Genomic DNA, 24,535 nt, shown 5'->3' with positions numbered 1-24,535 from the left:
TTAACTGGGGCACAGAGGAATGGAGTTTTGCTTCCACTCAGGTTGCAGTTCTCGCTGTCGGACACTTGGTGCTGCTGCTTGGGAAGCAGCTGTGTAGCAAACGAGGGGGGCGGCCACGGCGGTGCGACGTGGAAAGGCAGAACAGCATTCTGGTGTTGTCTGATGGTAGAGATTAAACTCCAGCGACCCAATGAGAACGCACACCGTCCCGGATCTCAGTAGGAGCTAACGCTGAAATGAAAGCAAAGGGGCGAACCGGGTAAATACTTGTGTTAGGAAGAAGTCGTCGCCATGGACGGAGGGCTGATTATTACATTTATATCTGTGGCGATGTTTGTAGGCTCCTTTCTCCTCGGATTCATCCCACTGTTGTTCAGACTGTCTGAGGTAAGTGATTTCCCACAGTCTTTGTTTATAGCGGACTGTCTGGATCTACTTCATCTTGTCTTATTTGTCGTGCCTTCATAATGTGCAAGGCTGTTGTTTTGGAAACTTGCTGAACAACTAGAACTTGTGAGGGGAATCTCAGTCATCTGCTGAAATCACGTGTCTTAACCCTAGAAAAGCCTGCAGTTCGTTTCCATCCTGGGGGCAGGTCTGCTGTGTGGGACAGCGCTGGCCATCACCATCCCAGAGGGAGTGGGTTTGCTGGAAGACTCGTGGAAAGGTGAGCAGGAAAGCTCAAACATGCACATGACAACGAAGCAGAATGGTTGCTGTGCAAGCTTTGTGTTTATGTGGGTGTGCTAACCCACCAAATTTGCATGTGTTTGATTGTAGCCTCCAGATGATTGATGAGGCAGGTGGCAGATGAAAAAGCTGCTCTCTGTAAAAACAACAAAAACAAGCTCATCAAAAGCTCTTTCTGTTCTTCATCTTCCGTCTCCAGCGTCATCCTCTGATGTGTCATCCGGTCTAAATTCCAGTAAAGAAAATGGGACCGTGGCAGAGAGAGGCCCACCTCGGTTCCTCATTGGGGTGGCTTTGACGCTCGGGTTCACCTTCATGTTTGTCGTCGATCAGATAGGAAGCTACCTTTCCACACGCGGCAAGTTATCAGAACTCTCACGCCAGCTTTACATTGCAGAGTGTTGCCTCCACAGATTTGTTAACCACCTCAGCGTGTGCGATGTCTAATTTCAGACCAGACGACTTGTTTGTCCAACAGCGTCCACTTCACAGCCACGTTGGGCCTGGTTATTCACGCTGCAGGTACGTGACACAGCCAAACCTCTCCTCTGCATATTTATTCTCTTGCTTTTGCTTGAGACGCACTGTTTCACTGGCTTCGAGGTCACAGGGGTGGAAAGTTTATAAGGAAACGTTCCTTATGCCCCCGTGTGACTCAGCATGTGATTCTGCAGCACAGCCTGCAGGATCTAACTTTACAGTTATTTAAACGGGGACAACCAAGCTTGACAGCAGTCACAAATCAAACAACAATCATCCATGATGCAGATCTTAAAGACCGGAGACCTATACAAATCCACATAAAAGAAGTAGCTGTACCATAGAGTAATAATCTCTTTGTTTGCTTTTAGCTGATGGATTTGCTCTGGGTGCTGCTGTGGCTACAGGTCAAGTGACAGTACAAGTTGTAGTGTTTTTTGCTGTGATTCTGCACAAGGTGAGAGAACGGCTCATTGAAATGAACAGATGTCTGGGTGACGAGCACGATGCCATTGATCGTCTTTCCCGTCTCCTGTTTAGGCGCCCGCCGCTTTTGGCTTGGTCTCCTTTCTGATGCACGGAGGCCTCGAGAAGAAGTTCATTCAGGGACACTTACTGGCCTTTTCAGCTGCAGCGCCTATAGTTGCTATTGCCACTTACTTCATATTATATGCAGTAAGAAAGCACAATCTGACTGTCGTGTCTGCTTGAAAGGAGATGCATTAAATCCCAGTGACTAGACGGTTGCTGGGTCTGAGTTATTTAACTTGATGTGTGCTGTGTCTGCAGTCTGGAAGCTCATCTGAGAATCAGCTCAGTGCAACGGGAGTGGGAATGCTCTTCTCAGCGGGGACGTTTCTCTATGTGGCCACGGTGCATGTTCTCCCTGAGATCAGCAGCAGCAGGACTGATGAGCTGCCCTTGGACTCCGAGCAGCAGTCTGGAGCCGAAGCCCACCAGCAGAGACACTTGGGGCTCCTGGAGAGCCTCACCCTCATCATCGGTGTGGGGCTTCCGATGTTGCTGGCCCTCGGACTGCACGATGACTAAAAGAAAACATGAGGGCAATTTATTTTAAAAGGGGGTGAAAGGAAAACTCTGAGCACCTGTACTGTATGCCACAATGATCAGAGGACAAAATAGGCTTTGACAGAGTCTACCTTGGTCCTCTTATTTCAGTGTAACTTGGATTTGTGTCAGGCTATTGTTTGGGTGTCAAAAAGCTTTCCGGGAGGTGATAAAGAATCGGGTAACTAATATAGTTTCATAGCTGAATTGAGTTTCCATTCAGAGGAAGCAGAAACAGTTCTCATTTGTTGCCACGGTCCGCTGAAGGTATGTTGAGGTATTAAATATCCTGAAAGGTGAATAGATTTACAGGAACAACCAAATAATTCGATACTCTCTCACCTAGAAAATAAGGTCTCTAGGGCGTACACTTTATATTATTATATTTTACGGCTAAGAGTTTGAAAATATGGCCGGATTTTCCGATTATAAATGTGCAATAATACAAACTACAAAGTTTTTTTTATAATGTTGTTTGTCTGAGTTGGTTTATGGTGGGGATCGTGTTGAGTGAGAGGCAGCCTGGACAGGTTACCGTCTGTCTGCTATCACAGAGGCGCGGGCCAACTGTTCGCACTCACAGCTGCAGCTAACGCTAATTTAGAATCATCTCTCTGACTGAGCATTCATGCTTGTGCAGTGTGGAATAAGGCTGGGACAAAACCAGGGACACGCGGAGAACATCCAAACACAGAAAAGGGGCAAAGGGTTGAACCTCTCAATGTGAAGTGATAATAACTGCAGCCAAATGAGAAGACCAACCGGTAAACTGGTCCAGCAACTCTCATGTTAGGTGATACGTTAGACGGAGACGGGTTCCTGGCAGCAGGTGAGGTACGTATCAAGAACTATCAAGCAGATTCTGGAGGTTACAGATGTTTTATTGACTCACTGCCAGTTAGAGCAATTTTTACCTTTACTTTCCTTCTTTCAGCTCCTTTAGTGTGTGCAACATGTGAAATATTGAAACACGTGAAATGTCTTCTGGTTTTATAATGGCTTATTTATTTACTTTATACTTGATTCTTTTTTGTTTTCGTCACACAACGCTGTACATTGCTACATCGACTGACCTAAAGCTTGTTTACTTATGTTTAACGTGTGGAGCAGAATTCCCCTTTTAACAGCTACACTAAATATCTTGAGATTGAATTTTAATTTCATAGTTTTTGTATTGTAAACCAAAGTTAAGATATTTTACACTTAAATTTGTCCTTTATTCATTAAGCTCTAAACACAGTTCATGTATGAACCCATATGAAAACACATGCACAGGTTAGAGACCAATTAGGTTTGCATAAATGTAACCCATCTGCTCTACAAACCTTTGGAAGTGACCACAGAAGACATGACAAAGGAGTATTAGCCAAAAGGAAGGTTTTTGGGTTTATAAATGACAGGCCACCAAATACCCTGATTCAACCGAGGACTTGGATTTTAACTACTTTAAAAAAAACTTTGTCTTCAAGAATGCCTTAAATCACTGTCTGTGGTTGATGCTGTCTAGTGTTGCTTATTAAATTTTTGTTTGTCTGATAAATATTGATGACTCCTGTTTCCTCCTACTGGTGGAAAATTCCACTCTGACCCTCGGTGGAAGCTTGCCATTGGTGGAACACCACTAGAATAAAATCCAGTGTTTTTATGAACTCCCTGATCAGGGCTCATTTGCTGGAGTTTTTTTTTTTTTTTAAGTTGAACACCATGCCATGAGAATAAAGATTTCTTTACTATTGTCTGAAAAGAGAGTTCCTTGGAGTTCTTTGATGATTTGTCCTACATGTGACCCCAATTTGAATACAGGAAGTGCTCCCGTTTACAGTTCATGTAATTATTAAAAATGTGCCACACATGATCACGCTGCTAATGGTGAAATCAAACATCTGTTATGGCCTAGCATTAAAGTGATACAGCGTTGTTCTGTTTGAATCTTGCACGTAATAAAAATCTTCAAGTGGTATAAAGATTTTATAACACACAGTAGTCAGACTAACAGGAAAACAGGCAACACCGTGGTCTAGCAAACATTAACTCTTGCCTCGTGTCCTCATAGCTCATTCAGAGCATTGCAGTAGGACTGCACTTTGATTCCTTTCCAACCTCTGCAGACTATCCCCTCCCCTCTTATTTGCAGTCTACTAACAGCTAAACGCTCTAGCCATCAATCTTTAAGTGCCGGATGGTTATATTTGTTGTCACTAGTTGAATGTGGGTTGCATATAATGTGTTGCTACACAATCAATCTCATCTCAGGCTTAAGAACTAGCCAGGGGTCAAATATAAATGAATACACTGCTGTGAAGTACTGAACACAAATGGTTGAGGAAACAATGGTGCCTGTAAAGTTTACCCTGACAGGAGGTCACTCAGAGGTCTTGCTGATCTAAGCAGTTAACCTCAACTAAATAAAATGAAATGAAACCGTTTGGAAGTCTTTGAAACTGTATCCCAGCTACTGCACTCTATCAAATAAAAAGTTGACTTTTTGGATTATTAAAATCACCAAATGTTCATGTGTCTGTCATTACAATGGCCAAAAATGATTTTTAAGAACAGCTCTGATATGATGTTCAAGGGCCCTTGCATCTCGGGGACCATTTATAATGAATTTAAATTCATTTACATTCAAAGTGCAGAGAACAGTGATGTGTCTCAGTATTTCTGCAAGTCTCTGGAGCTATTATTTGACTGCAGATCCTTTTCTAAGCAGCTCTGGGTGAGTGTACAGGTGCAAAACAGAGTCTGAATAGAGTTCACAGATTCATGCGGTTTAAAGACGCAGTCAGCTGAGCCTCAAGCGCCATCTGATCAAAGGTCCGGCTGTGCGTCTGCTGCCTCACTCTCTCCCTCATGTGAAAGGAGGCCCGAGCCAGCCTCTGTGCCTCCTCCTGTATCTGCTCTCGCTGCCTTCTCAGCTGCTCCCTCTTCTGCTCCTTTGTGGAAATGCGGCTCTCTCTGACTCTCCTCGCCGCCTCCTCCTCTCTCTGTAGTTCCTCTCTGAGCCTCTGGTGGCAGAGCTGCCTGTGTTTGTTGTTCTGCCGGGTTTTCTGAGCTCTGCGTCTGTGCTGCGCTGAGGCGTGCAGGGCGGCTCTCTCCATGCGTCTCTGGCTCAGCTGGACCAGGATCTGCTTGTGTGTGAGCTGCTGGACGCTCTGCAGCTCGGCCCTCAGCTGCACTCTTTGACTCATCTCCTCCTCCCGGGCAGCCCGCTCCCGAAGCTCTTCGAGTCGTGCCTCTACAGACTTGGCACGCCTTTGGCAGGAGCGCTGCAACTTCTTCTCCAGTGTGCTCCTCCTCTGCGCCTCCTCTTCCTCCCCCTGCAGCTCAACCTGGTGTTTCAGCAAGATGTGTCTCAGCAGCTCTTTATGGTTTTCCTCCTGCAGCCTCTTCCGCTCCTCCTTCTCCTTCAGCATCTTGCTCCTCAGGACCTTCTCCTCCTTCTCCGCTGCCACCTGTCTCTCCCTCTCTCGCTCCCTCTTCCCCGCCTCCTCCTTCTCGGTCAGCAGCTTCTCCTGGTAGCGTTTGCGCTCTTCCGCCTCCTCCTGTGTACCTTCCATCTTTGCCCTGCGGTACACTTCCACCTCCTCTTTTAGCCTTCTCCATCGGTCTTCTTGCAGCAGCACCTCCTGCTTAAGCTGTTCTGCTTTCTCTTTTTCTCGATGCTCCCTCAGCCTCCTGCGGGCCTCCAGCTCCTCGTTCCAGCGTTTCATACTCCGTTTCAGCTTCTTCCTCCTCTTTTTTTCTGCCTGAACTTGCTGGGCCTCCTCCTGCCTGCGGGCCTCCTGTCGCTCCCATTCCTCCTGCTGGCTGAGCTTCAAACGAGCCTGTTCCTCCTCATGCTTCACCAGCATCAGAGCAGCTATCTTCTGGTCTCTCTCCGATACTGTGACACACATCTTCTTTTGGATGCTCTTGGTGAGCCTCTTCAGCTTCTTCTCGGTAGCTGGGGAGTGTATGAGGTCTCCCAGGTTGAAGCTGCACAATGTGCTCCTCTCTGGATCCCTTTTACTAGGAGCAGAGCAGGAGGACCTGCTAACAGCCTTCTCTTCAGAGCAGAGATCTGCATAGGGCATTTCTGTTGAGCGCTCTTCCAGTCTGGTGTCAGGCAACACCTCCAAGCCCGAGGCTTTACTGCTGCATGGCCGCCTGTCCCCGGCCGCCTGGATAATCCTCCGCCGTTCCTGGCCGCACTTTTGTAAAGTCTTCAGCCTCTCCTTTTCATAAGATTCATGCATGACTCTCATTGTCTCAAACGGCGTGTCCTGTTGCTCAGCAGTGAAGTCGTTTAGAGATTTAATTAAAAGCTGAACCGGTTTTACACCCAGCCGAGCGCAAGACTCAAGCGAGCGAGAGTTCGTTAAGACGTGTCGGTTGCTCTCTGCTCCGGGAGAGTCGAAGTTGTTCAGGTCCAACTTAAGCACAGGGGAGCTGCACCTCAGCTCCTCCATCCTAAAACTAAAAAGCTAAATTAATGGATGCCAGATACGGAGGTCCTGAGGCTCACAGGTGCTACACCGAGCAGCGCTTCCGCACGGTCTGCAGCACAGAGAGGTCAGCAGGGGATTAGCTACTTCCTCGCGGACAAATAACAGTCGGTATTTCATTAACCGTCTTTACCTCAACTGTGAGCAATGACAGGCCGAATAATAAACAAAAAAAACCAACTTTATTTAAGCAGACGGGAACGTGTTAAATAAACGCTTGCAGTCAAGCATGGATTTAAAAAAGGGTCAGTCTGTTGAGGTTTACAGGGATTTATTTATGCACAGCTCACTTAGGATCCCACCAGAGCGTTTCATTCAGGTTTACTTTCCCTGGATCACTGCAACGTCTTGATTTTTTTTTTTCTTTTCCAGTCTCACTGTCTGCTTCAGCCAAGCTTTAGCTGCTGCCACAAACTAAAATCACCACCATGTTTATCAAAAGAGAAAGCTTTTAAAATGCTAAACTATATATAACTGGGACTCGGATGCGTGGCTCATGGGCTTTTGAATTTGCTGTTGCTGTTTGCTTTTGATGAGTTTAAATGATTATATATCCCTGCGTCGCTGTATGTATGACAATGCAGTTTATCTGCAAAATAACAAGTAAGGAAAGCTCAAATAATTAGTATGGAGTGAAAAGAACAATTTTTTCAACAAAATACAGCCAAAACTGAAAATAGCATGACCTAGACCTACTTAGATCAAGTAGAAATACATTAGAGCTATTAAAGTTACATGCCTGCTGTTCATGCGCTCATCCAGCAGTGCTGGGTTGGGTAAGATTCGATTTTGAACTTTTTATTGTCTTTATACATGTTGACTTATTTAGTTTTTAATTTTTTATTTGTGAGTTGTAACCTGGACTTTTTGATTTTGAAGAATATAGGAGATTTTTATATTCTGTGGTAAATACACCACAGTTTGAATAAACATCCCAGAAGGCATTTTGGATTGGGTGCTGTCATAAAATACTAATTTCCCCCTGAGCAAAAGGTTATCCTTAACAAGACTCATTCTTTCTAGTTTGCCAGGTAGGTGCCACTTCCTCTTTGTTCTGCGTTCACATACCAAGCTATAAATGTGTGCGCCTGTCTTATTTTATTGAATCTCTAGCAGACTACCCATTGTTATATTATTCACCTGCATTTTGGTTTTTAATAATGACATGTAATGCTGCATTAGCTAAAAGCATTTCATGGACTCTTGTGCATTAAAAAAAAAAAAAAGTAAAAACATCCCAATAATTAATTAATTACATATCTTTAAAAAAAAAACACATTTGTATGGGGTAGACTGGGGTTGGTTGTCACACTTTTTACCGTTACATGAAGTTGCAGAAGTTCCCAGGATCTTTTAAAAGACAACCAGTCTATTAGCAGATTTTCCCAACAGATAACCTGAGCAATAGTAAGCAGGTCAGTGTAAATATGTAAGAGAAAACCAAATGATGAACTCCATTTTTAAAACATAAAAAGTCCACTTAAAAACCAGAGAATCTGCAAGGACCTACCCAATCTGCAATCAATACAAGAGAGACTGATGCTTTTCCTTGAAAATTTATTCAAAAAGCAAACAACACAGGCTGGTCGGTATAAAGCGCTAATGCTACCGAGTCATGTGCAAAGTGTTAAGTCCAATCATTGAGACACATATTTTACTACAAGAGCAGTAAATGTAGGTCAGAGTAAAGAGAAACATCACAATCTTAACCATCTCCATTTTTTTAATTTTTAACTCACTTTTTATATAAATAAAATACATTTATTTAAACATGTATCTGTGCAAACTTGTAAGTAATTTCAAACAGAATTTCTATTATTACGTGACCCCACCCAGGGGGCTACAGCCGACACTTTGGGTACTTCAGCTACAATAAAAAAAAGACACAAAGCTGGAGTTATTCTGTGTCTTTGCTGCACAGCTGCCTCTTCTTCTCTCGTTCTCCCTCTCCTGCTGCTACTTCAATCATGAAACTGATCAATGATCAGCTGATCGGCGTTTCTGCCACAAGTCCCGTCTCTCTTGCTTGTTTATCTCCCGCTTTGCGCCAGAAAGAGGAAACTAGCAGAGGTCGTGTTAAACAGCAGAAGCGCCTTTAAACTTGATAAGCTGTTGTTAGAATTTATTTAATATCACTTTCTAGTATCAGCTGATGTTTGTTGGAGCCACAGCTGTAAAAGCTGCTGGTCATGATATCGGTTTGGTTATCTGGTGAGAGGGAAACATGAAGATGAAACCAGGAGATGTCCTTACTGAATCATCAGCGCTGAACAGATTATTCTCATTTAAAATTTCTAGCTTTCAACAAATAATTATTTGAATCTTACAACCAAAGTTTTCATCCGATGTCAAATTTATAGAAATCCATTATTGTACATAGTAAGTTTTTTTCAGGGTCCCAACATAATTTCTTCAGAAGAAAGTACTGTACATGATGCCAGTATTTTCCCACATTTTCTAGATACTGTACTAGTACTTTGTGTAAAATGCCATCGAAAAGTCAGTTAAGTTTTATTCTTTCTCACCTGTCTTTCTGTGTCCTTTCACTTTTAAAAGGTTGCCATGTTAGAAAAAATATTTTGCCCTGCCATGCTGTTTATTGATGTGGTAAATAAATAGTTTATGAAAATATCACTAAATCTGTCATTTATTATTTTTAATATTCAGTAATGGTCATGTCTCACCTCTAGTCTTCTCTGTCTTAATTTCAGGTTTCCACCATATGTTGTAGATAGTTCAGGAAGTTAACTCAACCAAGCAGTCTTTGGGTTTCGGCTAAGTACTGTTTAGAATACCAGAATAGGGAGGATGGTGTAGGTTTAAGTTTATTAGATTGATACATATGTACCAACAAGACAGTGTACATCACTGTCACAACGACGTTTGTTTTCATTCAAAGGCTTTATGGTTTTTCCTATAATACCTGGTGGGCCGGTCTCTAGTCAAAATGCCCGGGCTGATTTTTTGTCCCAGTCCAGCCCTGCCCATCAGTATTCTTCATTCTGCTGTGCCACATTTTACACACTGACCAAGAAAGGACGTAAGCTCTTCATGGTGACCCCAGAAATTTTAATGTATCACTTTCTAGCATACGGCTGACACTGCTCGACATCTTGCAGTGCAGTATAAGAGTCCCGCCACAAGGAGACACTAAAGGCTTTCAAACCAACAGTTTCTGCTTCCAAAGCGGCGCCAACCGTTAATAGTCGACATTGGTTGCACACAGATGTTTTGCTTTGGCACGAGCTGGAACAATTGAGTTGAATTACACGAGTTATTCATATTCAATAAACCTGTGAAATTTGTGTTGATAAAATATGATTGAAACATGTTTTGGTGAAGTAATTTGAGCTCTTGGAATATTTTAATCCTTCACAATTTTCACACTTTATTCCAACACTATTCAGTGACAAACAAACAAAACACTACATTTTCTGAAATATTTGTGGGGTTTTTCTTGTTTGTTTTTATACTACTTGAAAACTAAAGTGACCCTCCAATGTGATGACAGTGCCAGCAGTGGCCCACAGCTCATTTAACGCTTTCTCCTAATTGACTCATAACAGTCTCTCATATGTATGAACTATGTAGGCTATCTCTATTTTGAAACAATGAGTGGGCAATGACAGCATCTCCTCATTGTGTACTTTACTGACAACAGGACAACAGGGAATACAGAGAAACTGACTGAGGACTTTTTCCAACTGGTGCCAGCAGAACCACTTCCAGATCAACACTCCGAAAACCAAGGAGCAGGTAGTGGACTCCACCTACACCAGTGAACATCCAGAGAATGGGCATTAAGATAGCTGACTCATATAAGTGATCTGACCAATAAACTGATCTGGAGTAACAACAGAGAGTCCATGTACACAAAAGGATAGAGACGAGACGGTTGTATTTGCAACAGAGAAGTCTTTTGGAAGGGAGCAGGGAGAGCTCCTGAAGACCTTCTAGGACTCTTTGGTGGTATTGTCCATGTTTTATAGTGTGGTCTGCTGGGGACAGGAAGAAACTGAAAAGGTTGATCAAGAAAACTAGCTCTGTTCTGGGATGCCCTCTTGACCCAGTGGAGGTAGTTATCTCTGTCAGATAACAGCTCCCACCCCATACAGGTCACTCTGACAACACTAAGCAGTCCCTTCAGTGACAGGCTGCTGCACCCACGGTGTGCAAAGGGGACATTTTGGAGGCCTTTCCCTCTAGCTGTTGTCAAATTGTACACTGCACAACAGCAGTGAATGTACACCACATATGCACACACACTGGGCTCTTTACATATATCAGTGTGCAATACTAAATACCTGCTACTATTAACACCCAAACACTGCACTATGAAATGTTTCATTCTTCTTCTAATAGTAATCTGTATTATTGCATCATATATATGTACATGTATGTATACAGATCAATGATACAGATATATATAGATAGATGGATATAGATATATAGACTTAAATATATAAGTACATATCTATTTCTTAGTCTATATTTCTTCTATTTTTGCATAGCATTATTGATGTCAGGTATGCTGCATGTGTTCATTTGTTCCTGCCTTGTGTACTCTGCTGCAGTAATAATTTGAATTTCCCCAACTCTGGGACTAACAAAGGTTATCTTATCTGAAATGTATCTAAACCCAGCTGATATCTGGCTACATTTTCTGGTGAGCATCCAAATCACACTGGATTGAGGTTTACACACTGTATAATGCCTGATTTCTTGTAAATATTTAACGATGGCCTTGTGAAATATATATTGATAAAATGTTTACCAGGCCACAGTGAACAATGAAAAATAAAATTAAAACAATTGAAAACACTGAAAAACACTCACAAATATATTTTGTAGAGATGACGCATTTGTCTTAACCTGGTTATGCTGTACCATCCAGATGAAGACGTGAGCCAAAGAGCCTTTAAGTTTCATTTAATGAACTTACCTTTTCCTACATATGAGAAATGAGCTGGTGTGAAGTAAATTGGGTTTTGTATATCTGTAGCCTCAGATGAGCATGAAATTTCATTTCTGACTTGACCTGCTTAACAGCAGTCTCAAATATTAAAGTCTTGGTGTTAGGATGTGGAGGATGTGCCAGAAATGTTTGTTAAAACAAATAACTGGACCTTACTTGTTAAGCTCAATGTTCTCACTGTCACATGGAAAAATCTATGTTTTTTTCCCTAATAAATATACATTAATTTTAGGCAGGGCTGGACTGGGACAAAAAATCAGCCCGGGCATTTTGACTAGAGACCGGCCCACCAGGTATTATAGGAAAAACCATAAAGCCTTTGAATGAAAACAAACGTCGTTGTGACAGTGATGTACACTGTCTTGTTGGTACATATGTATCAATCTAATAAACTTAAACCTACACCATCCTCCCTATTCTGGTATTCTAAACAGTACTTAGCCGAAACCCAAAGACTGCTTGGTTGAGTTAACTTCCTGAACTATCTACAACATATGGTGGAAACCTGAAATTAAGACAGAGAAGACTAGAGGTGAGACATGACCATTACTGAATATTAAAAATAATAAATGACAGATTTAGTGATATTTTCATAAACTATTTATTTACCACATCAATAAACAGCATGGCAGGGCAAAATATTTTTTCTAACATGGCAACCTTTTAAAAGTGAAAGGAGACAGAAAGACAGGTGAGAAAGAATAAAACTTAACTGACTTTTCGATGGCATTTTACACAAAGTACTAGTACAGTATCTAGAAAATGTGGGAAAATACTGGCATCATGTACAGTACTTTCTTCTGAAGAAATTATGTTGGGACCCTGAAAAAAACTTACTATGTACAATAATGGATTTCTATAAATTTGAAATTAGATGAAAACTTTGGTTGTAAGATTCAAATAATTATTTGTTGAAAGCTAGAAATTTTAAATGAGAATAAGAAAGAAAAGTATTTCTTTGTGCCCCCTTTCCCTGTTAATGCTCTACCTGGCCGCATGGCAAATCTTTGCTAGACCTGCCCCTGCACAGTTACCAGCTGTCAGCTACATAGAAAAGGTGTAAGTTGTCTCTCAGAAACAGTTCATGGCTTTCCTTCAACCCATTCATGTCACCTAAAAGGTAAACCTGTTTCTCCATCACCTGTTCAGCGCTGATGATTCAGTAAGGACATCTCCTGGTTTCATCTTCATGTTTCCCTCTCACCAGATAACCAAACCGATATCATGGCCAGCAGCTTTTACAGCTGTGGCTCCAACAAACATCAGCTGTTACTAGAAAGTAATATTAAATAAATTCTAACAACAGCTTATCAGGTTTAAAGGCGCTTCTGCTGTTTAACACAACCTCTGCTAGTTTCCTCTTTCTGGCGCAAAGCGGGAGATAAACAAGCAAGAGAGACGGGACTTGTGGCAGAAACGCCGATCAGCTGATCATTGATCAGTTTCATGATTGAAGTAGCAGCAGGAGAGGGAGAACGAGAGAAGAAGAGGCAGCTGTGCAGCAAAGACACAGAATAACTCCAGCTTTTTGTCTTTTTTATATTGTAGCTGAAGTACGGGACAAATCGCTTTTATTTTCAGCTCAATACAAAACGCATAATATTAACTCTGAATACCAGAGGATTCCGTTTTTTATGGCACGGTTGGCTCTACTAACTAACCATATGAATAAAATAAAGTTCACCAGTAACATCATAGCACCCACCCAACTGTACAGAAACTCCATCATGCTAGCTAGTACACAGTACTAGCTAATGGAAAAGGCTGATCGCACGATGTGCGCGTAGTGCTCTTTAAATAGAACAATTTGCCCCATTCTCTTCGCCCGTCATGTGGCCACATGTGGCGGGCTAGCAGGCTAGCAACATACAGGCCCGGGTTCGAGCCCTCGGCTCACTTCCCTCTGTATGTTCACCTGCTAGGGGGAGGTCCAGGCGGGCGATCTTGGAGTGAAAATTCCAAGGGATGACCCCTCGTAGCCTGGGCTTCCCCTGACTTTTTTTCTTTGCTTTGCTTTTTTTCATTTACCTGCCAGCAACAAACACACCTCCTTGTTGTCATGGCTACCAACGACCACTCTTCTTGTGCCAACAAGTCATTGCCTGACAAAACATTATTTCCTATGTTTCCCTGGCTTTTTTGCCTTTTTTATTTCTTGTGTTTTAGACAAAAACAAAAGAAAAAGATCTACAGATTCAGGCTTTTCTTTACCTGTGGTAGTCGGGTAGAATGACGTCACTGACACTGCTTTAATATGAAAACAAACTTTCTCAAACAAAAAACAAAAACAAAAAAGGAGTGGGTCGGTGTGTCATCTTTACCGAGCACCATACATGTTTTGCTTCACATTCAAATTATTATTTTTCCTTTTCAAAAATAATTCAGAGAGAAAAAAAACAGAGAAGTCAAATATATCAAATTTGCACGAATCTTCTAGTGAAGGTGCCTCCTCCTTCTGACCTTAGGGTAACTAATTTCTCAGACAGTGACATGACAGTGCGCTGGGAAGCTGCAGCTGATGATGATGTTTCTTACCTCACTAAGTGGAGGCGACCTGAGACAGGTGGGGAAGAACTATTGGATTGTTGGGGTACATTATATGAAGTAAAAAAAATACAATATCTCAATAAACTGTTGTCCTGTGTCTTAAGGAGTATGAGATATCACTGTCTGCACTCTATGGAGATGGAGCTCAGAGTGAAGCTGTGGCCATACGCTACAGCACCTGTGAGTCACACATTTTCTGATCCTGAACGTTTGTCAAACTCAGGAGGGGAGAGCCTGAAACCATTTACCTAAGTCACATTAGCAGCAGTGTTCAGCCTAAAAAATAGACAAGTTAAAAGTCATGCATCCATATTATTTGTTTATTTATTAAATTATTTTCGAGACACTGTTAGTTGTTAGAAGCCAGTGTTTTAATGACAGGACATATATGACAGTAATGAGACAACCTAAGATATCCAAGATTAGCACAAAAACACAAATAGAATCACAGAAAGCGTGTTTCTCTCCCGTTAGTCTTTAGGCCCAGTTACCTTTTACTTTTCTGTGGTCAGTAGCCCTTCATGTCATATTCTGTCTCTATGTACAATATAGCATTACTAATACAATAACCTATATGTAAATGAACTTCATTGTGTAATTGATGGCAGTTCTCAAAGTACTAGTCACTTAAAGGTTAAATTTCACATCGAAATTCTCATATTATATTCTATTTGAATGTTTAAAAAGAAAAATATCACAGTATTTATGCTTTCACTGAGCATATACCTGCATCAATGATGAACTCTCAAGGCTGAAAAGTCCTGGCTTTGGTCAGCCACGGTCCACGCACACGCACACGTCACCAATCCCTGACTGCTTGATCATAACAGCAATTGGGCTGCTGGGAACATGACGGGCGTTCTTCTTGATGTTAACAAGGTGCTCACCAATCTCCCTGGGAACAAACGAGATTCCTAAGACAGACCGACAAAACAGATGTTAACAACGCTTATTCTTGTGTGTGCATGCAGCCCGTTTCAGTTGCTCCTGCTTCTTTCTCCACGCTTTAACTTTTATTACTTTCCCCCTCTGTCTTTTACTTAAGGGTTAATAAAGTATTTGGATTCTGATGAGTCTCATTGTTTAGCAAACTTCTCACTTATCAGATGGACACTCACCAATGTGAGCGTTACGCAGCATCTTCAGCAGGCAGGGCTCCTCTGGGCCTGAGGGTGTTGTAAGAGGGGCTGTCAGCTGGCTGAGGTCAAGCTCGCCTATGTCCAGTGGAATATCTGCAGCAGAGCCCGCCTTCAGTGAAGTATGTTGGCTGGAAGGCTTTCAGGCCCGTCTTTGCCACTCCAGGGTCAGAGACCTTCACCTTGTTTGGATGACAGCCTGCTCCGACATTCATCTGTGGGCACAAACACCAAAACTCAAGAGACTTTTCAGTGAGAAGAAAAGGCAAACCTTGCATGCCAGAGTGAAAGTGAGAGAGTGTGTGAGTGCATACTCCCCCTGAATGGACTCTCAGGGATGTTAGCGTCTCCCCAGGAGACCATCACAGTGTGCTTCACAGGCTTACGTGGGGTGCAGGTGTATGTGCTGCTGCTATTATCCTTAACCTGGACATCCACAGAATTGACTTCACCATCCTGTGCAGAAGACAAGGGATTATAGTTCAATCAGATTTAACACACTGTATTTTTCGGACCATAAGGCGCACTGTCGATGAACAGGTCTGGTTTCATACATGAGGCGCACTGGACTATAAAACGCATTAAGCGAAACAAAACAGCCAGATAAGTCAAACTTTACTCAACTCTTTCTTCTTGCTTCCTCCACTTCCGTACCATTGATTCATTCATGTTGAAATCTCTCGCAGCTGCTCTATTCTCATGTTCTACTGCGTGACTGACAGCCTTGAGTTTGAAATCCGCTTCGTCAGCATGTCTCTTAACAGGTGGCATTTTGGGGTCATGATCCACACACAATACAGTAATATTATGTTGCAGCACAGTACGTATCACTCCGCCAGGCTCCTGACTACGTAGCCGTAATGCTCCGACAATCCATCAAGCGGTGCGACTTCATAGCTTACCAAAGTCGTACTAAAACATTTTTTGACAGATTTTTAAGCGCCGTGTATTACATAAAATCGGTTCAAGGTCAATAAGCACAACCAGAATTCATACATAAGGCGCACTGTCGATTTTTGAGAGATAATTAAAGGATTTTAAGTGCGACTCATAGTCCGAAAAATACGGTACATACAATATATTTAACATATTTGTGATCATATACAAAGCCAGATATACCTGGGCTATAATTTTCAGAGGAGCTTTTCCTCCTTGCTTGGCATCAACTGTGAGTTCACTGGGTTTTCCAACAGCCAGACCACTGCTCTGTAGGCCTGGACCGTGCGCCTTAACCTAGAGAAAACTATTTTAAACAAACAATTAAAAAAGGAACAAGTCAAAGATCTACTATAGCCAAAAGATCATTTACAGACTATAGCGCTGTGAAAAAATATTTGCCTCCTTTCTCATTTCGTATCTTATTCCATATTTGTCACACTTACACGTTTCAGATCAATAAATGTTAATATTAGACAAGAATGTCTAATATTAAACGGCAGTTTTCAAGGGGAAAAAGCTATCCAAACATACTTGGTCCTATATGAAAAAGTAATTGCACCGAATTAAATAAATTCTAACAACAGCTTATCAAGTTTAAAGGCGCTTCTGCTGTTTAACACGACCTCTGCTAGTTTCCTCTTTCTGGCGCAAAGCGGGAGATAAACAAGCAAGAGAGACGGGACTTGTGGCAGAAACGCCGATCAGCTGATCATTGATCAGTTTCATGATTGAAGTAGCAGCAGGAGAGGGAGAACGAGAGAAGAAGAGGCAGCTGTGCAGCAAAGACACAGAATAACTCCAGCTTTTTGTCTTTTTTTTATTGTAGCTGAAGTACGGGACAAATCGCTTTTATTTTCAGCTCAATACAAAACGCATAATATTAACTCTGAATACCAGAGGATTCCGTTTTTTATGGCACGGTTGGCTCTACTAACTAACCATATGAATAAAATAAAGTTCACCAGTAACATCATAGCACCCACCCAACTGTACAGAAACTCCATCATGCTAGCTAGTACACAGTACGAGTTATTGTAACTGACTGTAAAAAGTTAGCACAAGGAAAATAAACTCCACCTAAACTTGGTTTGACCCAGATAGACTGCAGGTCATAACTTCTTACCTGAAGCTCATTTCACCTGACAGTCGGACTGGCGGCCGCCTTGCGTCTCTCCACCTCCAGTCCTTTCCCCCATCCACCTGCTGGCCTCCACCACTTGCTAATTTGACTGAATGTGTGAAAGCTCCACCATAGCCACTACCAAACAACTGAGTTCTTTTTACACGTCTGCCAGCATCTGTCCAATCCGCCACCTTTCACTGTTTACACAGTTAGGAAAAAAAGACAACAACAACAACAACAACAACAAAACATTGGGCCATTTAAAAGGCAAAATGAGCATCGGCCCACCGGGCAAATGGCCGGTATACCCGATGCCCCACAGACAGACTGAGGCCCCGCCGCTATTTTTGAGTGCAAAAATGTGTGGTCTCCAGCTAATGGAAAAGGCTGATCGCGTAGTGCTCTTTAAATAGAACAATTTGCCCCATTCTCTTCGCCCGTCATGTGGCCACATGTGGCGGGCTAGCAGGCTAGCAACATACAGGCCCGGGTTCGAGCCCTCGGCCCACTTCCCTCTGTATGTTCACCTGCTAGGGGGAGGTCCAGGCGGGCGATCTTGGAGTGAAAATTCCAAGGGATGACCCCTCGTAGCCTGGGCTTCCCCTGACTTTTTTTCTTTGCTTTGCTTTTTTTCATTTACCTGCCAGCAACAAACACACCTCCTTGTTGTCATGGCTACCAACGACCACTCTTCTTGTGCCAACAAGTCATTGCCTGACAAAACATTATTTCCTATGTTTCCCTGGCTTTTTTGCCTTTTTTATTTCTTGTGTTTTAGACAAAAACAAAAGAAAAAGATCTACAGATTCAGGCTTTTCTTTACCTGTGGTAGTCGGGTAGAATGACGTCACTGACACTGCTTTAATATGAAAACAAACTTTCTCAAACAAAAAACAAAAACAAAAAAGGAGTGGGTCGGTGTGTCATCTTTACCGAGCACCATACATGTTTTGCTTCACATTCAAATTATTATTTTTCCTTTTCAAAAATAATTCAGAGAGAAAAAAAACAGAGAAGTCAAATATATCAAATTTGCACGAATCTTCTAGTGAAGGTGCCTCCTCCTTCTGACCTTAGGGTAACTAATTTCTCAGACAGTGGCATGACAGTGCGCTGGGAAGCTGCAGCTGATGATGATGTTTCTTACCTCACTAAGTGGAGGCGACCTGAGACAGGTGGGGAAGAACTATTGGATTGTTGGGGTACATATTATGAAGTAAAAAAAATACAATATCTCAATAAACTGTTGTCCTGTGTCTTAAGGAGTATGAGATATCACTGTCTGCACTCTATGGAGATGGAGCTCAGAGTGAAGCTGTGGCCATACGCTACAGCACCTGTGAGTCACACATTTTCTGATCCTGAACGTTTGTCAAACTCAGGAGGGGAGAGCCTGAAACCATTTACCTAAGTCACATTAGCAGCAGTGTTCAGCCTAAAAAATAGACAAGTTAAAAGTCATGCATCCATATTATTTGTTTATTTATTAAATTATTTTCGAGACACTGTTAGTTGTTAGAAGCCAGTGTTTTAATGACAGGACATATATGACAGTAATGAGACAACCTAAGATATCCAAGATTAGCACAAAAACACAAATAGAATCACAGAAAGCGTGTTTCTCTCCCGTTAGTCTTTAGGCCCAGTTACCTTTTACTTTTCTGTGGTCAGTAGCCCTTCATGTCATATTCTGTCTCTATGTACAATATAGCATTACTAATACAATAACCTATATGTAAATGAACTTCATTGTGTAATTGATGGCAGTTCTCAAAGTACTAGTCACTTAAAGGTTAAATTTCACATCGAAATTCTCATATTATATTCTATTTGAATGTTTAAAAAGAAAAATATCACAGTATTTATGCTTTCACTGAGCATATACCTGCATCAATGATAAACTCTCAAGGCTGAAAAGTCCTGGCTTTGGTCAGCCACGGTCCACGCACACGCACACGTCACCAATCCCTGACTGCTTGATCATAACAGCAATTGGGCTGCTGGGAACATGACGGGCGTTCTTCTTGATGTTAACAAGGTGCTCACCAATCTCCCTGGGAACAAACGAGATTCCTAAGACAGACCGACAAAACAGATGTTAACAACGCTTATTCTTGTGTGTGCATGCAGCCCGTTTCAGTTGCTCCTGCTTCTTTCTCCACGCTTTAACTTTTATTACTTTCCCCCTCTGTCTTTTACTTAAGGGTTAATAAAGTATTTGGATTCTGATGAGTCTCATTGTTTAGCAAACTTCTCACTTATCAGACGGACACTCACCAATGTGAGCGTTACGCAGCATCTTCAGCAGGCAGGGCTCCTCTGGGCCTGAGGGTGTTGTAAGAGGGGCTGTCAGCTGGCTGAGGTCAAGCTCGCCTATGTCCAGTGGAATATCTGCAGCAGAGCCCGCCTTCAGTGAAGTATGTTGGCTGGAAGGCTTTCAGGCCCGTCTTTGCCACTCCAGGGTCAGAGACCTTCACCTTGTTTGGATGACAGCCTGCTCTGATATTCATCTGTGGGCACAAACACCAAAACTCAAGAGACTTTTCAGTGAGAAGAAAAGGCAAACCTTGCATGCCAGAGTGAAAGTGAGAGTGTGTGAGTGCATACTCACCCTGAATGGACTCTCAGGGATGTTAGCGTCTCCCCAGGAGACCATCACAGTGTGCTTCACAGGCTTACGTGGGGTGCAGGTGTATGTGCTGTTGCTATTATCCTTAACCTGGACATCCACAGAATTGACTTCACCATCCTGTGCAGAAGACAAGGGATTATAGTTCAATCAGATTTAACACACTGTATTTTTCGGACCATAAGGCGCACTGTCGATGAACAGGTCTGGTTTCATACATGAGGCGCACTGGACTATAAAACGCATTAAGCGAAACAAAACAGCCAGATAAGTCAAACTTTACTCAACTCTTTCTTCTTGCTTCCTCCACTTCCGTACCATTGATTCATTCATGTTGAAATCTCTCGCAGCTGCTCTATTCTCATGTTCTACTGCGTGACTGACAGCCTTGAGTTTGAAATCCGCTTCGTCAGCATGTCTCTTAACAGGTGGCATTTTGGGGTCATGATCCACACACAATACAGTAATATTATGTTGCAGCACAGTACGTATCACTCCGCCAGGCTCCTGACTACGTAGCCGTAATGCTCCGACAATCCATCAAGCGGTGCGACTTCATAGCTTACCAAAGTCGTACTAAAACATTTTTTGACAGATTTTTAAGCGCCGTGTATTACATAAAATCGGTTCAAGGTCAATAAGCACAACCAGAATTCATACATAAGGCGCACTGTCGATTTTTGAGATAATTAAAGGATTTTAAGTGCGACTCATAGTCCGAAAAATACGGTACATACAATATATTTAACATATTTGTGATCATATACAAAGCCAGATATACCTGGGCTATAATTTTCAGAGGAGCTTTTCCTCCTTGCTTGGCATCAACTGTGAGTTCACTGGGTTTTCCAACAGCCAGACCACTGCTCTGTAGGCCTGGACCGTACGCCTTAACCTAGAGAAAACTATTTTAAACAAACAATTAAAAAAGGAACAAGTCAAAGATCTACTATAGCCAAAAGATCATTTACAGACTATAGCGCTGTGAAAAAATATTTGCCTCCTTTCTCATTTCGTATCTTGTTCCATATTTGTCACACTTACACGTTTCAGATCAATAAATGTTAATATTAGACAAGAATGTCTAATATTAAACGGCAGTTTTCAAGGGGAAAAAGCTATCCAAACATACTTGGTCCTATATGAAAAAGTAATTGCACCGAATTAAATAAATTCTAACAACAGCTTATCAAGTTTAAAGGCGCTTCTGCTGTTTAACACGACCTCTGCTAGTTTCCTCTTTCTGGCGCAAAGCGGGAGATAAACAAGCAAGAGAGACGGGACTTGTGGCAGAAACGCCGATCAGCTGATCATTGATCAGTTTCATGATTGAAGTAGCAGCAGGAGAGGGAGAACGAGAGAAGAAGAGGCAGCTGTGCAGCAAAGACACAGAATAACTCCAGCTTTTTGTCTTTTTTTATTGTAGCTGAAGTACGGGACAAATCGCGTTTATTTTCAGCTCAATACAAAACGCATAATATTAACTCTGAATACCAGAGGATTCCGTTTTTTATGGCACGGTTGGCTCTACTAACTAACCATATGAATAAAATAAAGTTCACCAGTAACATCATAGCACCCACCCAACTGTACAGAAACTCCATCATGCTAGCTAGTACACAGTACGAGTTATTGTAACTGACTGTAAAAAGTTAGCACAAGGAAAATAAACTCCACCTAAACTTGGTTTGACCCAGATAGACTGCAGGTCATAACTTCTTACCTGAAGCTCATTTCACCTGACAGTCGGACTGGCGGCCGCCTTGCGTCTCTCCACCTCCAGTCCTTTCCCCCATCCACCTGCTGGCCTCCACCACTTGCTAATTTGACTGAATGTGTGAAAGCTCCACCATAGCCACTACCAAACAACTGAGTTCTTTTTACACGTCTGCCAGCATCTGTCCAATCCGCCACCTTTCACTGTTTACACAGTTAGGAAAAAAAGACAACAACAACAACAAAACATTGGGCCATTTAAAAGGCAAAATGAGCATCGGCCCACCGGGCAAATGGCCGGTATACCCGATGCCCCACAGACAGACTGAGGCCCCGCCGCTATTTTTGAGTGCAAAAATGTGTGGTCTCCAGCTAATGGAAAAGGCTGATCGCACGATGTGCGCGTAGTGCTCTTTAAATAGAACAATTTGCCCCATTCTCTTCGCCCGTCATGTGGCCACATGTGGCGGGCTAGCAGGCTAGCAACATACAGGCCCGGGTTCGAGCCCTCGGCTCACTTCCCTCTGTATGTTCACCTGCTAGGGGGAGGTCCAGGCGGGCGATCTTGGAGTGAAAATTCCAAGGGATGACCCCTCGTAGCCTGGGCTTCCCCTGACTTTTTTTCTTTGCTTTGCTTTTTTTCATTTACCTGCCAGCAACAAACACACCTCCTTGTTGTCATGGCTACCAACGACCACTCTTCTTGTGCCAACAAGTCATTGCCTGACAAAACATTATTTCCTATGTTTCCCTGGCTTTTTTGCCTTTTTTATTTCTTGTGTTTTAGACAAAAACAAAAGAAAAAGATCTACAGATTCAGGCTTTTCTTTACCTGTGGTAGTCGGGTAGAATGACGTCACTGACACTGCTTTAATATGAAAACAAACTTTCTCAAACAAAAAACAAAAACAAAAAAGGAGTGGGTCGGTGTGTCATCTTTACCGAGCACCATACATGTTTTGCTTCACATTCAAATTATTATTTTTCCTTTTCAAAAATAATTCAGAGAGAAAAAAAACAGAGAAGTCAAATATATCAAATTTGCACGAATCTTCTAGTGAAGGTGCCTCCTCCTTCTGACCTTAGGGTAACTAATTTCTCAGACAGTGACATGACAGTGCGCTGGGAAGCTGCAGCTGATGATGATGTTTCTTACCTCACTAAGTGGAGGCGACCTGAGACAGGTGGGGAAGAACTATTGGATTGTTGGGGTACATATTATGAAGTAAAAAAAATACAATATCTCAATAAACTGTTGTCCTGTGTCTTAAGGAGTATGAGATATCACTGTCTGCACTCTATGGAGATGGAGCTCAGAGTGAAGCTGTGGCCATACGCTACAGCACCTGTGAGTCACACATTTTCTGATCCTGAACGTTTGTCAAACTCAGGAGGGGAGAGCCTGAAACCATTTACCTAAGTCACATTAGCAGCAGTGTTCAGCCTAAAAAATAGACAAGTTAAAAGTCATGCATCCATATTATTTGTTTATTTATTAAATTATTTTCGAGACACTGTTAGTTGTTAGAAGCCAGTGTTTTAATGACAGGACATATATGACAGTAATGAGACAACCTAAGATATCCAAGATTAGCACAAAAACACAAATAGAATCACAGAAAGCGTGTTTCTCTCCCGTTAGTCTTTAGGCCCAGTTACCTTTTACTTTTCTGTGGTCAGTAGCCCTTCATGTCATATTCTGTCTCTATGTACAATATAGCATTACTAATACAATAACCTATATGTAAATGAACTTCATTGTGTAATTGATGGCAGTTCTCAAAGTACTAGTCACTTAAAGGTTAAATTTCACATCGAAATTCTCATATTATATTCTATTTGAATGTTTAAAAAGAAAAATATCACAGTATTTATGCTTTCACTGAGCATATACCTGCATCAATGATAAACTCTCAAGGCTGAAAAGTCCTGGCTTTGGTCAGCCACGGTCCACGCACACGTCACCAATCCCTGACTGCTTGATCATAACAGCAATTGGGCTGCTGGGAACATGACGGGCGTTCTTCTTGATGTTAACAAGGTGCTCACCAATCTCCCTGGGAACAAACGAGATTCCTAAGACAGACCGACAAAACAGATGTTAACAACGCTTATTCTTGTGTGTGCATGCAGCCCGTTTCAGTTGCTCCTGCTTCTTTCTCCACGCTTTAACTTTTATTACTTTCCCCCTCTGTCTTTTACTTAAGGGTTAATAAAGTATTTGGATTCTGATGAGTCTCATTGTTTAGCAAACTTCTCACTTATCAGACGGACACTCACCAATGTGAGCGTTACGCAGCATCTTCAGCAGGCAGGGCTCCTCTGGGCCTGAGGGTGTTGTAAGAGGGGCTGTCAGCTGGCTGAGGTCAAGCTCGCCTATGTCCAGTGGAATATCTGCAGCAGAGCCCGCCTTCAGTGAAGTATGTTGGCTGGAAGGCTTTCAGGCCCGTCTTTGCCACTCCAGGGTCAGAGACCTTCACCTTGTTTGGATGACAGCCTGCTCTGAGGGCACAAACACCAAAACTCAAGAGACTTTTCAGTGAGAAGAAAAGGCAAACCTTGCATGCCAGAGTGAAAGTGAGAGTGTGTGAGTGCATACTCCCCCTGAATGGACTCTCAGGGATGTTAGCGTCTCCCCAGGAGACCATCACAGTGTGCTTCACAGGCTTACGTGGGGTGCAGGTGTATGTGCTGTTGCTATTATCCTTAACCTGGACATCCACAGAATTGACTTCACCATCCTGTGCA

General features: G+C 42.4%; 2 protein-coding genes across 2 annotated transcripts; one reads left to right on the top strand and one right to left on the bottom strand.

Annotated features, from left to right (window-relative positions):
- Positions 1–111: 111 nt before the first annotated feature.
- On the top strand, positions 112–3,944 carry LOC146561277 (zinc transporter ZIP9). The gene is made up of 7 exons (XM_085297236.1): positions 112–387; positions 562–667; positions 890–1,048; positions 1,144–1,212; positions 1,542–1,627; positions 1,711–1,845; positions 1,960–3,944. Exons 1-7 carry the CDS (start codon positions 292–294, stop codon positions 2,218–2,220), a joined length of 912 nt encoding a protein of 303 aa, XP_085153362.1. The 5' UTR covers positions 112–291; the 3' UTR covers positions 2,221–3,944.
- A 54-nt stretch (positions 3,945–3,998) lies between these two features.
- Positions 3,999–6,779, bottom strand: LOC146561276 (uncharacterized). The gene has a single exon (XM_085297235.1). The coding sequence runs from the start codon at positions 6,684–6,686 to the stop codon at positions 4,992–4,994; it is 1,695 nt and encodes a 564-aa protein (XP_085153361.1). The 5' UTR covers positions 6,687–6,779; the 3' UTR covers positions 3,999–4,991.
- Between the last annotated feature and the right edge of the window lie 17,756 nt (positions 6,780–24,535).

Source organism: Mchenga conophoros, linkage group LG13 (assembly GCF_057382185.1).
Source record: "Mchenga conophoros isolate Kocher_MC1m ecotype Shallow Benthic linkage group LG13, M_conophoros_male_GT1.1, whole genome shotgun sequence".
Taxonomy (NCBI): Eukaryota; Metazoa; Chordata; class Actinopteri; order Cichliformes; family Cichlidae; genus Mchenga; species Mchenga conophoros.
Note: the sequence above shows the minus strand (reverse complement) of the source record. Positions and strands in the feature narration are given on the sequence as shown.

Excerpts from the sequence above, each read along its gene's own strand:
- LOC146561277 (XM_085297236.1), top strand. The coding sequence starts at position 292 with ATGGACGGAGGGCTGATTATTACATTTATATCTGTGGCGATGTTTGTA. Across the intron at positions 1,049-1,143 it reads AAGCTACCTTTCCACACGCG|ACCAGACGACTTGTTTGTCC; the intron begins GCAAGTTATCAG and ends GTCTAATTTCAG. Across the intron at positions 1,846-1,959 it reads CTTACTTCATATTATATGCA|TCTGGAAGCTCATCTGAGAA; the intron begins GTAAGAAAGCAC and ends CTGTGTCTGCAG.
- LOC146561276 (XM_085297235.1), bottom strand. The coding sequence starts at position 6,686 with ATGGAGGAGCTGAGGTGCAGCTCCCCTGTGCTTAAGTTGGACCTGAAC.